Source organism: Metopolophium dirhodum, chromosome 3, assembly GCF_019925205.1.
Source record: "Metopolophium dirhodum isolate CAU chromosome 3, ASM1992520v1, whole genome shotgun sequence".
NCBI lineage: Eukaryota > Metazoa > Arthropoda > Insecta > Hemiptera > Aphididae > Metopolophium > Metopolophium dirhodum.
In genome coordinates this window covers 11,781,428-11,798,009 of record NC_083562.1, presented here as the reverse complement: position 1 = coordinate 11,798,009, position 16,582 = coordinate 11,781,428, and the positions used below count along the sequence as shown (strand labels likewise).

General features: G+C 28.1%; 2 protein-coding genes across 6 annotated transcripts in view; both read right to left on the bottom strand.

Moving 5' to 3' along the window:
• Positions 1 to 1,146: 1,146 nt before the first annotated feature.
• LOC132941250 (trifunctional nucleotide phosphoesterase protein YfkN) lies at positions 1,147 to 8,957 on the bottom strand. Of its 4 annotated transcripts, none has more exons than XM_061009214.1 (9): positions 8,696 to 8,957; positions 6,736 to 6,898; positions 4,815 to 5,046; positions 4,666 to 4,752; positions 4,047 to 4,601; positions 2,770 to 3,033; positions 2,395 to 2,645; positions 2,197 to 2,324; positions 1,147 to 2,105 (listed from the first exon to the last, which is right to left on the bottom strand). In XM_061009214.1, the coding sequence occupies exons 2-9, from the start codon at positions 6,865 to 6,867 to the stop codon at positions 1,742 to 1,744; spliced, it is 2,013 nt and encodes a 670-aa protein (XP_060865197.1). In that variant the 5' UTR covers positions 6,868 to 6,898; positions 8,696 to 8,957; the 3' UTR covers positions 1,147 to 1,741. The 4 variants fall into 4 exon arrangements, with proteins under 4 accessions (XP_060865197.1, XP_060865195.1, XP_060865196.1 ...); XM_061009212.1 differs by having other exon boundaries at positions 6,736 to 6,902; positions 8,696 to 8,956; XM_061009213.1 differs by lacking the exon at positions 8,696 to 8,957 and adding an exon at positions 8,174 to 8,192 and having other exon boundaries at positions 6,736 to 6,902.
• A 1,247-nt stretch (positions 8,958 to 10,204) lies between these two features.
• Positions 10,205 to 16,582, bottom strand: part of LOC132941566 (adenylate cyclase type 2) — a 71,544-nt gene continuing 65,166 nt past the window's right edge. For both annotated transcript variants that reach the window (XM_061009673.1, XM_061009672.1), the window contains exons 10-20: positions 15,279 to 15,464; positions 15,138 to 15,196; positions 14,876 to 15,043; positions 14,388 to 14,577; positions 14,172 to 14,303; positions 13,481 to 13,644; positions 13,179 to 13,410; positions 12,972 to 13,118; positions 12,698 to 12,805; positions 11,306 to 11,551; positions 10,205 to 11,216 (exon numbers count right to left, since the gene is read on the bottom strand). In XM_061009673.1, coding sequence (XP_060865656.1) covers positions 11,082 to 11,216; positions 11,306 to 11,551; positions 12,698 to 12,805; positions 12,972 to 13,118; positions 13,179 to 13,410; positions 13,481 to 13,644; positions 14,172 to 14,303; positions 14,388 to 14,577; positions 14,876 to 15,043; positions 15,138 to 15,196; positions 15,279 to 15,464 — 1,767 coding nt within the window. In that variant the 3' untranslated portion in view covers positions 10,205 to 11,081. The remainder of the gene's footprint in view (positions 11,217 to 11,305; positions 11,552 to 12,697; positions 12,806 to 12,971; positions 13,119 to 13,178; positions 13,411 to 13,480; positions 13,645 to 14,171; positions 14,304 to 14,387; positions 14,578 to 14,875; positions 15,044 to 15,137; positions 15,197 to 15,278; positions 15,465 to 16,582) is intronic.

Below are 16,582 nucleotides of genomic sequence, written 5' to 3'. Positions count from 1 at the left end.
CACATAAATAGGTTAAGTACCTATATATAAATTACTTTATTCACCTTAATATTATCATCAAATATACTTGGTAATATCATAGGTTGGCTGACTGATCGTTTTCGCTCAGAATCGTTTTTTTTATACATTGATATTATATCATTGAATTAAAATTTAACACCATCCATGACAGTGACCCACTTGTAACCTACTGTACAGCAGAGTGACATCCACTTACCCACCTTTTTTAAAAATGAAATGAAGTTTGCCATCCCAGTCGTCAATATTTAATTTTTTTCATAAGAACAACAATCAAACTGAATTGGATTCAGAATTAATTACTGTAGAAGAAGAAGTTCCGTGTGTGTCTACTACTGAAAATTGTGTTGTAGAAAGTACTCTAGATTTACCAGAACTTCAAGATATTGGAAGGTATGTAGATGTTAGAATAACTGAAAATAAATTCAAGTATGGTTTATTAAAAAATAAATTCCTAATTTCTTTTCATATAATCTGTGCCTGTACGATGTACAAGTTTCAAATATAATAGGCATTTAAAACTATTCAATTTTATTTCAAAAGAAAAATTATGGGGGGGGGGGGCCTGAACCCTAAAACCCCCCTGGCTACGGCCTTGTTTACCATATTCCTACGAAACGGCTTGACCGATTTTTATGAAATTTTATATGCATATTCAGTAGGTCTGAGAATCGGCTACTATCTATTTTCCATTCCCCTTAAGTGATAAGAGGTGTCCATAACATAACCCATAACTTTTTTTTATTTTTTGTATAAAATTTTATTTTTTTATAATGTGGCATTACAAAATACACACAAACCTAAATTTTCACACTTCTATTCTCAGTTCCTGAGATTAGTGCGTTCAAACAAACAAACTCTTTAGCTTTATAATATTAGTATAGATAAATATAGCCATATAGGTATATAAATAGGGACGTTTTCATTATGAATATTTAGCACAAATATAAGAATGCATTTGCAAGCCAAGTTTTAAAATTAGCTAGAAACCCCTATCCCTTTCAAAATTTAAATCATACTGAGGGCGCTACAAACACGTCCGCCATCTCTTAAATAAAATTCCATTTCATGTAAATATATATTAGGTTGATGAATTTAACTATTCTCAACTCTGCAAACATATATAACAAATTATTTTTATGAGCAAATAAATACATTTTTATTAACACAAAAGTTTGAAAAATAATGAACAAACTCTCAACATATTTTTAATAATAGTAATAATAAGTAATAACATAATAAATTAATACCTAGTCAACAATTTTAATAACATTAAAAACAATGTAAAGTAAAAATATTTAATAACAATAATTACATAAATTTAAAATTTTAATAAAAACAAGTAATCCCATTAAATATGAATAAACTATAATATTATAAAAAATACAATTTATTATTATAAGTCTTTGTGACTAGAATATTTCCAAAATATTGTATGTAATAAATGGACATTGTTTAAGGTTGGACATGTTAAGTTTAATGTTCACTAATTACCAATTGGTTTAATTTTATTTTGTTTTACAATGTATTAATTCAATTGAAAATAGTTTTGATTAAATGGTTGATGAATCATCGGTCAGAAATAAAAATTAAAAACAATAATAGAATAGCGTAGAATGGATTAATAATATGGAAATGGTAAATTGCCTACTTAATGTTTTGGATTGAAAAGGAACAAGAAATAATTTAACAACATAAATACTACTGGGACTGTTTATGGAGTTTATGAGTGGTCAAAACTACCTTGAGGAGAATTGTTTAATTCGTCAACCTCCTGTATAACAGATTCATCTTCCAAACGTTGCCGATCAATTAACATCTCTTCCCTAAGCTGTGGAGTAAGTTTAACAATTCTATTTTGAACTTTTGGTGATAGTTGACAAGTTTGCTGTTCTAGATCATCAAAGCTAGCACGTCTATTTATTTTGTGATGATGATGGTGAAAATGATGAGTAGATGGTGGTGATGGAGAATGTGAATAACCATGATGATGGATGGATAAACTTGGCGACGTTAGTGAACCTCTTCTAAGTGGCGACGGCCCACCTTCCCATTCATTTCCTTCCATTGACTTCACCAAACTATGTCTATTTACAGTTCATTTAATTAATAAAATGTATGCACATAAATATATATATATTATAAACACATAAAAACCTGAACCACAAGTAAACCAACCTTCGAGAAAGTGTGACTAAGCTTTGCCTGTGTTTGGATAATCGGCGTGATTTACCTTGCCGCATTTGTATAGCGGAAAAATGGTTTTGGACAGCTAATCCTAGTTCAGGACATTCTTCATCATTTACCTAAATACAAAAAGCAAAAGTTACGGTAAAATATAAAATACCATTACTACAGGATAAAATACAAACATACAATAATGGGAGAGTTCTTTAACATTGTATACCCATCACAACCATTATGTAAATAACATTTGGTAGCTAACTTGTAAGACTGATCAGGAACAAGATACTCGTCTCCTATTCTAACTAAATCAGGTTCAATTCTTTTGCCAGGTTCTGCTTCTGGATCGAAACCAAAACTAATTCCAGACACTTGAGGGAATCGTCCTTCTGTTTTAGGATATTTACAAACACTATTTTCCAATGCTTCCAAAATTTGCTGTCCTAAACACATTATGTTAATAGAATAATTTATTTATATATCAGATACATAATAAAAGAAAAGTCAATTATATACATTCCATTATAATGAAAGTATTATACACAATATGTGAAACATTTTATTTACCTGTTACTAATATGACAATAGTAGGATCTTGCATTGGTACAACATTAACTAGATCACCCAAAGTGAAATCTCCAGGAGGATGAATACGATCTGATCTAAAAGTTCCTGAATTCAAAATTACCAAGTCTGCCCCTGTAGCTGCTAATAGAACATCACACACCCAATTTCCAAGGTTCGTTTCTCCAGTTCTAATTTGACTAAAACGGCCATCTAATTCAACAGTGAATGTACCTAATACTTCACTCATTTTTCCTTCTATTGTTCCTGAAAAATTGTACAAACATTTTTATTTACTTTTAGTAGTATTTTTATAGTACATTATACTAAATTTTGTGACTTTAAATTATTTTTGTCTTTTAAACATAAAAAAAAAACATTCAGGCAAACTGTATAAATATTAAAAATATAAAATACTTAAAAAATTATTTCAGAATATCTTGTGTGGATTTTAGTTAGATAACTAAACACTAAATACTAAATATATACATTCAATTTTATTCAATAATTTTTAATTACATTAAAAAGAGTGAGTATTTTTAAAAAATAGACAGCTAAAAAGAGCTATTGTCATTACTCATTAAGTTTACATTACCAAAGAGAATAATAGAAATAAAAGTATTTTTTAAGACATTTATTTTGTTGGTTACAATTAAAAATCTTTTATACATTTTAAAATAAATATCATAATAGACACAAATAAAATAATTAAAGTAATTAGAACATTCATATTAGAATTTAAACAATAAAATCACTAGCTGAGCAGGATTGCCAAAATGCTGATATAATTAATTTTAATTTTTTAAATTTAGATTCAGCAACTATACTGGTGAGCTGATAAATTCAGATTTGTTAATTCTTTCATAAAACAATCTAAAAATACTTGCTGCCCTAATATTTTTATACTAACAAATAAGCTAATGTACTAACAAGTGAGCTGTGATTAACTATGTAATCCTATGAATGACTTATGCTCATTAGGACTAGGTCTTTGATAATAATTGGAATACATCCAATTAGTATTAATCTTAATATAATATGTATGTTGATGTACAATTATTTATAACGCATATACCATAAAGACTTATAGATCACTACTGTCCCTATTTTTGTGTGCAAGATTATGAAAATGTGTCATAGAATTTCAAAGTGTGAATGTATTTAAATTTTTCAAAAAGAGTAACAAATAGAATAAGTATGCAGCAGATTTTTAAATTTGTATGTATGGCTGAATTATTACAAGCATTATAAGCAATGATAACTAATTATTGGTTACAAACCTAAGTAAGAATCCAAAATTTCTTTCATGGCAACGTCTTCTTCAATATCTTTAGTGATTTCTATTCTTTTCACCTCAATTGCATTGTTAGGCTCATCAAGGTTGATAGTGATTTTAGAAAATTCTCTAAAGTCAGTTCCGCTTTTGATGATATGTCTGCCATTGATTTCTCGTATATCATAATTGTGATCATGACCACCAAGAATTAAATCAATTTCATCCACATTTTCGGCTAATTTAATATCATTTGGCATGCGCATATGTGTAAGAGCTATAACATAATCACAGCCATCTTCTTTAAGTTGTTTTCCTAAAGACCGGCCAGCTTGCACAAAGTCTATGAATGTTACTTCTTCTGGGTCGATAGTAGCTAAAGTGTCTAACCACTCACGTTCGACTAAGCCTACTAGTCCTATTCGCTTATTATGCCAATCTAAAAGATGTGTGATTTTACCATCTCCTAAAGGTCTACCAGTCTCGTTATCAACAACATTGGACATCAGCCATGGAAATTTAGTTTCAGAAACACGTTCTGATAATACTTCAAGGCCAAAGTCTAAAAAACAAAAGATAGGTTACCGGTTAGCTATTATGAATCAAATTAATTTTTAATAACTTACCAAATTCGTGATTACCAAAAACAGCACATTGGGTACCGAGTTCATTTAACACCTTTGACATTTGTTCACCTTTAGTAAATGTGCTTACTGAAAATATTTATAATTTGTTTAAAAAAGTTTTAAATTAAATTCAAAATGTTTATTCTAACATATACTGGGAGAAAACACATCTCCACTGAATAATATCATAGGTTGTTGATGAGCAAATGATTTGATCATTGTTGAAAACCTGGAAGCACCTCCGCATGGTTCTTGATCTCTTGGTTCAACATTGTAGACGTCATTGAAGTGAAGAATTATTAGAGGTGGAGTTGCACCAGATATATGATCAGTCATTGTACTTAGGGTTCGTAAACTAGCGTGCTGTACTTCTAATGATGCCTAAATATGATAAAAATACAAAATAATTTAATTACATTTTCATAAAAATTACTGATCTGATTAAAAAGATAATGTACCATGAAATGTGATAACTTGCTATTTTAATAAAATAAGACAATGAATCATAATAATACTTCTTATCTGCCTAATTATACATGGAATATAATTTCGTAAAGCAGAACGATTTAGATAAAAGATAAATTAAATTGGAGTAGAGTATCTACAAATAATGATTAAATATACATACAGGGTACTGAAAAACAACAAATACCAATATTGACAGTAGTCTTGTATTGAGATCATACATTCAAAACGATGATCATTTATTCATTATACTAAAAAATTATTTTGAATAGAGCTTGATTTGCTAGTGTCTATATTGTTAATTAAGATCATTTTTCTAGTTTTAACTATCACAATTACTTTGTCAGCTTTTAGCAAAATAAGTTGTATAATTTTAAGAAATACTCAAATACCTCGTAACCTTGTATTCATGGATGTAAATAGGGGAGAAGCTTAGGAGGGCTTAACCCTCCTTGAGCTATCTAAACTATCCTAAGATATTTTAATATATATTATACATAATCTTTATTATAATAAACAATGGCGCCAAACTCATATTATGTGAGTATCTTTTTAAATGTAGATGGCTGGAAAGCTGTGGTGGGATAAAAATTTTAGATTTTGCTTAATAAAAATTTTAGATTTTGCTTAATAAAAAATTTTAGTTTGGTGCCACTGTTATTAAATTATAAACTTAGAAAGAGTTATCTAACAAAATAGATAATGAACATATTATAATCAAGTTTTCTGAGAAGGAAAAAGAAGGATGCAATTATAATATTTATATATAATGCATATACTATATATATTTTATGACTGTATAAAACTGTATACATTCATACAAAAATTCAATAAATAAATTTACATGTTATTTTTGATATTTTTGAATTGTATCATAGATACAATTGTGTGTATGTAGTGGGTGGAAGACAAGTCTCCCACTCTTTTTGTTTTTGAAACTTTTGGTTCAAGCACTATGCATTTGAGCACCCTATTTACACCCATGCTTGTATTAAGTTTTAACAATTTATTATTCAAATTCTAAAATAATTTTTCTTAATATTTTTATAGAACTAAAATTTCAAAAATTACAATTACATAATATATAACTCGGCATTATTTATTTTATCAATAAACAAGACAAATTACTTATTATAACCTAAAAAATATATGAATTTCATGAAATTTAAATAAATTTTTCTCATACTGCTGTTAAAAAAAAAAAAAATAATGATTAAGTAACCACTTATTATACCTAATTTAAATTAACAAATAATTAAAATTGCTAATTTTCAAACTAATTTGTTAAATTTGTCAAATTAAGAACCTTTATATAGGGGCTTATGGAACTGCAGGTGCACTGGTTTTAGACAAAAAATATTGTAGCCATACAGAAGAATAAACAAAACTATTTGATTGATTGCTTAACTTATATAATTATATATTAAAAATGAAATTCATGTACATGCTATAAATAACATTTTAAATATCAACAGATAGGTAGCATATTTTTAGTATATTATATCTTAAGTTAACTATCTAATATAAATATTATACGCATAAATTCAATTGTTTAGTTATACTCAACATTTTGTTAAAGTAAATATCCTTGTAAATAAAATATACCTGTTTAAGCCAACCGACAACATTTCGAACCCCAGTTGACATTTGGTTTGTACCAGAAAGTTCAACAGCAGTAGCTGTAGAAGAGTCCACAAACTCGTCCCACTTTGATCTTAGACTAGATTTGGTAGCCATGCTGTTAGATAAGTCGACTCCTTTGGTTAGACTAGCTACAAAATTATGGTGTTAGGCAATAAATTAAAATTATTAATAGGGGTAAAAAAAGGTCACCCACATTTTGGGTCAGTCAACTTTTGGTAAATTAAAGCTCCAAAGAAATTAAATAAATTAGAATTATTGAACACAAAAGTTGACAATAACATAAATATTATTATAATAGGTAATTGGAAGGTTGTTTTTTTTTCTAGAGAATTTTATGTTATCAAGAGTTACCAAGAATAGACTGTAATTTAAAATAATACATAGGATAACATTCATAACACTATACCATAGATTATATATATGAAAATAATATTTATATTACATTATAGTATGCGGTACTACAACTATATAGCCTTGATATGATAGTTACATAGTAAATTTAATACTATTACAATATAATATTATATTATAATATAGAACTAGTTTAAAAGAAAAATCCAAGGATTCTGTTGATTAAATTTGTTCTATAAGGACAGAACGAGAACAAGACAAAAATAGGGTCAGAAATAGTCAGAGGTAGGCACACCTTATACAAATAAACATGTTTAATAAAAGGTTGTGTAACAAATGTATTGTAACATAGTAACAATGTTCTTATTATGTAGATAGGTAAGTATAAGAATAATAGAATAATGAATAGAATATTGTGAAGTGCTAATTTATTATAGGTACCTTTATATCCTAGAATCTTATTATTAAAAATATATAATATTTTCCTACCTAGGCACAGGTAAATAATTATAATTTTGAAGGTACCTTCTTACATTTATGAAAAAAAATAGAGTTATTAACATCTCAATGAAAAAAAATGTTAATTTTATGTTTTAAAATAAAAGAAATAATCATTTTAAGTTAATATATTAGTTAATTAGTATATTATTAAAACATAAAAATTAACAAGCGGATAAATGGCTATACCTAATAAAATAAAAACTCATTTAATCAACAGAATATATTTATGTTTGTTTATGTATTTGTAACCTACCTATTAAATTATAATTATAACTGATTATTAACCGATAGTATAGGTATAATGATTTCCTAATTTATGGAATTGAAAAAAAAAACTAGCGAATAAAACTTTTTGGCATAAATTTAGTTTCAAGACGGAATTTTAATTTTAGATATTGGGCATGCATAATAGTACCTATATTAAATTGGTCAATGTCAAGTTAGTCGAGGTTTATTCTAAAATTAGTATTCATAAAACCATGAAAACAGTAACATTTCAAATCGATGCACATTAGGAGTAAAATAGAAATTCAAACCGTCAGACTACCTTAATACAGTTGTAAAAAACCCTGACAAACACCTGCCTTGTGACAAACACGCGACTCCGATAGACGACACCGATCATTTTAGTATTTTACCCTCTCTAGTGGCCTCAAAAATCTATCGTTTTGTCTATGGATTCACTCTTGTGCATGCAACACCATGCAACTGTTTACAACAACTAAAATAACAATAATATACTATATTATAGAACTGACATTTGACGCACTCTTGGTAAGAATAAAAACCAAAAACAAAGGGTCTCAATAAAAAAAGATTATGATTACAATTAATACAAAAACAATCGCGGGTATTGCAGTAAACAAGAGCGACGTCCCCGGACAAGTAGGTCAGGGTGTTTCTGTTTTCGCAGTTTTCGAGCGGTATTGATTTTCGATTCCCACCGTTTTCCCCCTTTACACGCGTATCACCGCTGCTGCGGCATTTGAATCGCGGAAAGGCGGAGAGCGCGCGAGCGTACACTTTCTGCGTACCGAAACAAAACACACGATAGATCCCAATCTCTTACCTGTTTCGTATGGTTGATCGTTTGTGAATTACTGTGACTGATAGACTATGGCGACGGATTACGTGCGGCCTCCGACACGGGGAGGAGACTGATCGAAGAATGAAGAGTGAAGACCCTGACGGCCTGACGCACCGCGGAGCCGTCTAAATCGCGATTGTCGATTGACACTACAATAGAGTATGGACATAGGTATCGTGTATTTGTATGTATATTTCAATTGCATTATCTATCGCACTATCAATCGCAGTATCAATCGCCGTGCCGATGTTTACTTTTGTCCACGGCTTTAGCTGATAGCCGTGCTTTTGTCGTTACAACGTTCGTCCGAGCAACTACTGAGCAAGTTGTAACACGTCCCGACGAAAGGAATACCATATGATCTGAGTGCGTTTCTAACCTCCTTGGCTGTAGAGTGGTGACGAGCATTACCGCCATTTTTCAAAAAAAAAAAAAAACGCACTAACATCTTTGTTTATTAATCACGATTTCAGATAATAATATACTATTTTAAATCGTGATTTTAGTCGACGTGCCACTTGCATTCAATATCTATTAAAAACCTAATCAATAAGATATAAAAAGGGAACTATTGTACAAAAGGTTTATTACTAGCGCCTGGACTTAACAACATTTTAATTTATTTTATCAATATTTCAGTAATAGCTATAATATTATATAAGTTATATTATTCAGATTTTATAATCCAATGTAACATATCAATACATCAGTTACGATTTATTGATTGTTATTGAACAATTATAAATTATAGTTTATAGTTAATCGAATCCAATTTAAATGGTCAAATAATAGGGGGCTATATTTTGTCGAAACGTTTATTCTCGGAATATATGGTATAAACCCCATAGGTAGATGTTAATTTAATAGTGATTATCAATTATTATTTATGTGAATGTGAGCATAGAGCAATTTTAAAATACTATATAGGTAGATACTAAAGTGCTTAACGCGTTCATTTGAGGAAAAGTGAATTTGATTGAATTGCGCTTTAGTATAAGACATACGATTATATAATAAAATATAACTTAAACCCCTTGTGGTACGTAAATACTTACTGTATGATGACGTTAGAAGAAGTGAACAAGAGGATTATACTCGATTATAGTAGTATAGGCACTTATATAATATATCTTTATTGCTATCTTTAATAAGCTGCTGATAATATGACAAATGACAATACAGTATAGGTACCTAGAGGCTACAATAAATTGTTAATGAGTCTAAATTTAAATATGTCAATTATGTATCTGTAGATATTATTTATTTTAAAATTTTAAATGCTAGTGCTGGGTTCCATAAATAATCACTAAACATTTAGTGAATCAACATAAAGCTAATGGGTCCTTAAATATCATTAGGTACTTAGCCACTTAGGTACACTGATACTGGCCCAAGATTGGACCATTACAATTTAGTGAACCAAAAAATGAATACATTTTTCTATGTAATTTGGCATAGATAGATATGCCGTTTATAATATGTAAATAAATATACTCTTATATACTTTATAATATATTTTACAAAAACACTTCAATTAATTGAGATAACTCTGGGTAAAAAAAATCATCTGTAAATTGAATGTATACAAATTTCGTATAAACTATAAGATGTTGTAAAACTGGTATTACCGTAGATACAAATTATTCAATTAATGTTTCCTATATTTTGTTTGGATAAACTTCAAAATGATTCCACATCATATCATATCATATATCTAGAAGATTTTTACCAACTACCAACAGACTGTAGTGTTAAATATTTTTACTATACCGTATATACCAGAATTATTATTCTTTGTTTTTCTTTGTTTCTACGAGTGTATATTATGATAGTTTAACATTTTATAACACATACATGATACATGTACTATAAAATATAGGTATATATAAGTATTATGTTAAACAATTATCAATGAATACGTTATACGACTTAAATAGTTCAACATAATAACAACACAAATTTATAACTAAAATAACAATTTCATTTGTTTGGTTAACAAGTAAATTTGGTTAATTTAAGTACAATTTTTAATGGTTAGATATAAATTATATTCTAAAATACCAAAACAATATCATACATAGGTACACATTGTTGTATAATTTAACAATATAATAATATAATACAATATAGGTACTATATTAAAGACTGTATTCTATATTATATTATTAATAACAATAGGTACCATATGTCTATATATAAATATAATATAAAATATTATATTTTAATCATTAATATAATGAACGTATCATTATCTAATTGACTCGAATCCTTGGCCTATGGACTAGGAAAATGTGAACGAAAAATCTATTATACAATTTTAGTAGATGTTTAAATTTTTCACATTCACATAAAATCACAAAACAAATCATTATTTCGATTTCTGGTCGTATTGTGTTCTTACAAAATACGTTGTTAATGTGCCTTTTCCTTTAACGTACGTTGGGCCCCGACATTCACAATCATAACCAGCTGCCATCAGGATCTTAGCCGTATCTTCAGTGACCTAAATAAAAAAACCACATAATAAATTGTTAGATTTGTGGCTTTGCAGAAAGGTATTGACGAATAACTGTCCTGTAATAATATGCATACCTGAATTCTGCCCATAATCCCGCAACTGTCCATCCGAGACGCAACGTTCACGGTATTGCCCCAGATGTCGTACTGTGGTTTTTGTGCACCTACCACACCAGCAATGACTGGACCATGGTTTAATCCTATTCTTAGTTTAAACCGTTGAAAAGACTCTCGATTTATCTGTTCTAAAATGGTCATCAATGCGATAGCGAATTCAACCAGAATCACCACGTTGTGCTCTTGCTGCCTGTCCACTGCAGCCTATAAACGTAGTTTTAATATTATATGACAAGTATTATGACACCTATAAGTGACAACAGTTGTAAAAAAAGGCCTAAAGGTCTTCCATCGTCTACCATCTACCATAATCAAGTTTTGAATAAGTATAGGTATTGTCATTAGGTGTATGTGTATTGTAAACTCGAACAAGAATAATATGATTTAAACCTACAATTAATTAACATGACGACAAAAAAAAGAAAATTATACATTTATGTAATTATAATATGGATAGGTATTAGATATACTATATACAGTATTACAGTATAATATACATACGTCATCTCTTGATATAATATCATGTACTTATAGGTATGTTACGGCTTAAGTCCAAAACGTGGCTATGGATAATGTGTACATTATTCGAGTAATCCGCTCATTAAACGTACTACTTGAATATAGTGTATAGGTACTTGACATTTAAAATCATAGTTTCGTACATTAACCGGCTATTCTGTACTAATAGCCATTGATGGATGGATAAAGTAGGTAAAATTCAAAAGAAAAACATATTACGAAGTCACTATTACGGGCACCTTATCTGACAATTGTTGATCTTTTGTTATTTATTGACCAATATTAAGTCCATTATTCAATTATACCTATTTTATCTTAAGAGTATATGTGAATAACGTCAGTTGAAATTGAATTAGGTTTGTTCGGAGTTAAACGTGAACTTCTGCAATATGATGTGTTCAAAAGACAACTTTTGCATCTGTTTCAATAAATAATTAATTGGAAAAATACTTAGATTTTGGTTTATTTATCTTAAAAAAAAATATTCCAAAATAATATAAGAAATTATAACTCAAAATCAATCGAAAACAAAAACATGCACAGATTATCCGGAAAATATGCAATTTACCCAATTTCAGACTTTAGCTGTTATCTATATATTGGTATTAGATACATTATAGAAGTATAGAATATATACGTATATACTAATATATATATTATTAATATATTCTATGTATTTTTTGAAGTTCGTGATTAATACAATTTGATCCTTGGATACAATATAATATATACTTGATTACATATTACATTTAAATTTAATTGTTATTTCACTATTTAAGTTATAACAATATTAAATTACAATAAGTATAATTAAAAAAAATAAATACTAACTTTGGATGTGTTATCTTCTTTTCCAGGCCTAAGGCCAGAAGCTAACATGTAAGTACTGCCAATAGTTTTAATCTTCTCAATTGAACTAAATTTAGGTTTTAAAAGTAGCTATAAAATCATACAAGTATTATTATTTTTCCTTGCTAAAATCGTCTTACTGCAATGTACTATAAGTTTTTAAGTGGCAGAGATTTAAAAAAATCTATTACCCTGAACTTAAAAAAAAATGTAAAACATTGCAGGATAGTTTGATTACAATTAATTTTGTCATTACTTTATCAAAATCACAAATGATTTCATTTAACAATCGTAAACATTCCAGTCCTTGTTTATTGACATCGTTTTCATCATAAAATTCTTTATAGTTAGGAATTGACGCAAACATTACTGCTATGCAACTGTAACGTTCATGATATAAGTCCTAAAATTAAAACAAAATAATTACATTTTAAATAAATTGATTTGATTATTTTTCACCAACTTGTAGTGCTTGTTCTTGAAGAAAGTGTTCTGCAACATGAGCTGGTAAAATATTTTCTAATAAAATTTTGTTGATACCTCTCATGGTTTCCACTTCTTCTTGTTCGACCTTTAATTTAGCTCTCCATAAGAAATCTGTTCGCGCAGCTAACTCGTTTTTTCTGTCTAACATGTGAAATACAATGACTAAAAGAATAACCGGAGCCCACATTTTTATCTGCCATGGTATTTCACTTAAAAAATAAAAACGGCAACATATTATAACGTCAAGTATATCTTTGAAATCATTGCATTTTTGCTTACTCATCACTATAATTCATAAAATGATATTGAAATAAAGGTAATGTTTGGTATATAGACAAATGAAGTGATCCACAGATAACCATGATGAAAAGTTTCAGGGTGATACCAATCCGAAGAAATGACGATATCAAAGACAACGTGAGGATAGTACTACATAAAAATGCCTAAAAGTAATAAAAGGTAAGATACAGTAAGTTCTAGTGTTTTTAAATATAAATATATGGGGATGTATTGGTAAATAATAATTTTAGTATTGGTACGCCATATTACGGTCTCGCAAAAAATTAGTATCCCTTTGCTAGAAATTTGGTAAAAAACTTACTTTTGTTATTTACAAAAGATTCAAAAGAATAATATACCTCCAAATTTTCGATGTAATATGTTGATAATATAAATCTATATTTATCCACTGTAAATATTTTCAACAGTTAATCTATTTATTCATCAGTTACATTTATGATTGCATTGCATAGTTCTCGTGTGGTGTAGGAGGGACACGGGTCCAACCATAGAATTTCAAAAGAACATTTAAGACTCAATAAAACAAATAATAATGAAATGTTATACTCTTAGCCCACCATTTGCCAAATGCCCACCGTATATTATAATTAATATTTTTTTCACGTAGGTATAGACCCGTATTATACTGTATACATTCCAATACATCCCGTAACAATATTAGATAGCTTACAGAAACCGCTGAGAAAGAATACCAATTTATTTGGTTTTCTGTTGGGTCCAATATTATTGTAGTGTTAAAAAATAACTCATTTGTACTATTCAATTTAAAACTTTCGGTATAATTAATGTCCATGAAATCTTGCTAAAACATAATTAAACGTAAAATAATAAAGATATAACATAATTAGACTAAGATATTAATAATAATACATTTTAAAAAACTAACCAAGGTAATAATGGCACACGTTCCCACCAATGTAGAACTTAATAGAAATATAGTCATACGAAGCCATCTAGACGAACCTACGGAAACATTTTCTTGAGCACCGCAATCGTATTCTGACACCCAACTGGCGTATGCGAAAACAAATAACGCAATGAATGAAGCGCACTGAGCTCCCAACATTGTTAACGATCTTTAATATACAAATGTTAAGTACAATTTAAACGCTTTTTTAAAATATTTGTTTGATTATTTTTACTTTAAAATAAAAATATATACAATATGCATATTATATATATTGTATATTGATTTGTATTTATGTGTAGATTATAATATATAGATATAGTGTTCCATGGACCATGACATAATATAAGACTTATATTTATGAAAAATATATTAATAGAAATTTATTTGTTCACTATTTTGTATGTATAAATAATATAAATTTAATTATAATAATAATATAATGTACATTTTTATTTCAAACTCACTTAGGAATCAACAGCAATTGTATAGCAACCATGCACACGAATAATAACAAAGCTGTGACACTGTAGTACTTGTAAAAAGGGTCCATTTGGTTTCTGTATTGTGATTCTTGTACGTTGTTCTTGAACCATAAGCACACCGGATTAAAATCTTCCGAGTTAAACCATTTCCTAAAAAATAATTGGTCGTTCAAATATAGCTTCAATAATTAGAAGTTATAACGATGTAATGGTACCGTTTGTGTTGAAAAATATAAACACTTACTTGCAATCTAAACAAGTGTTTTTTGATGGAAGTAAGTTTGATTCAATCATTGCTAGACTCTAAAAAAATAGTATAATTACTTAAGGTATAACTTACAACGCTAGAAAAATGGTCATCAATATTATGAGAGTCAATGCTTACTGCTAGACCAATATTTTTCGCCATAGTACTTTCAGTTATGTTTGCGAAGGGTTTGTCCGCGCCCCAACATTCAATATATTTAGTCATTTTACTGGGCGATCTATTTCTGCTAATGCCATCTTCATAGTGAAATCCACCGTTTTCAGATAGCTTATTTCCATTATTTTTTAAACCGTTATCTGTTTGCTATCGCAGCAATAAAAATAAAATAACTAATTAGATTAATTGATGTTTATGCACTACGTTTCTTAAAAAAAATATTTAGTTTAATGTTTTTATCCGATGTGTGTAACTAATATAAAAGGGCAGGTATCTATATTAAATATAGTTTTTCAGCTAACTCGCTAAAATTATAGCATTAATATTTTATAAATTTGTATTCGTAATTCAACATTAAACTTCTCTAACTAGCCTTACTATTACCGAGTTATGGAGTTTATTGATTATAATTTATAATTGATATATTAGTATTAATACTAGGTAACTAATGATTTTTTTAGTTAATATTAACAGTAGTACGAGTTAAGTTAAGTAACTTTGGTATATTTTTAAATACATTCATTAGTTACATTTCGCATTAAAACAAATTAATAAGAACTTTCAATAATAGATCGAATGTTAAATCAGAGAAAAATGAAAAATGAATAGAAGAAAAATTTAAATTTAAGATATAATATACAATCAAGTAGAAATAAAATATAAAGTGACATTGTGTGAAAAATGAATTTCTTTGTCAAAAAACTAAAACATTATTTCTATACGTCTTATATGAGTTATGACTTAAAATCGCAAAAAATATAAAATGGTATATAAATTACTAAAATAAATATAATTCATTTTTAAAAAAAAGGTTGAAAACTATAAGTAAGAAAATAGAAAAGTTAATTCAAAAATTGTTAATGTTGTGAAGGTGTCACTTTATGTTTCATTTATAGGTAAAATAATTTCCATAGCCAACATAAATATTCAACAATAAGATTCCGTATAAACCAAAAGCGTTAAGTTTAAATGAAGACAGTCAGTGATGATTGAAGATAGAATAATGCGAGAAAACTCTGATTAAATCAACAATGAATATTATAATGTAGTTGATTTTTTGAAATAATATGCGATGATTCATGTATTTTAAAATTACTTTCTTAAGAAATATATTATTTATAATGTATAAATATTGTAAATATATTTTTGAATTTTGGCAACCTCTGCTGCAGGCTTTACAGCAAATGCTATTAATATTTATTATTACCAGATTCGATTTATTCTTCACAAAATTTGAAGTAAGATTATTTATATTGGCTTTAAAC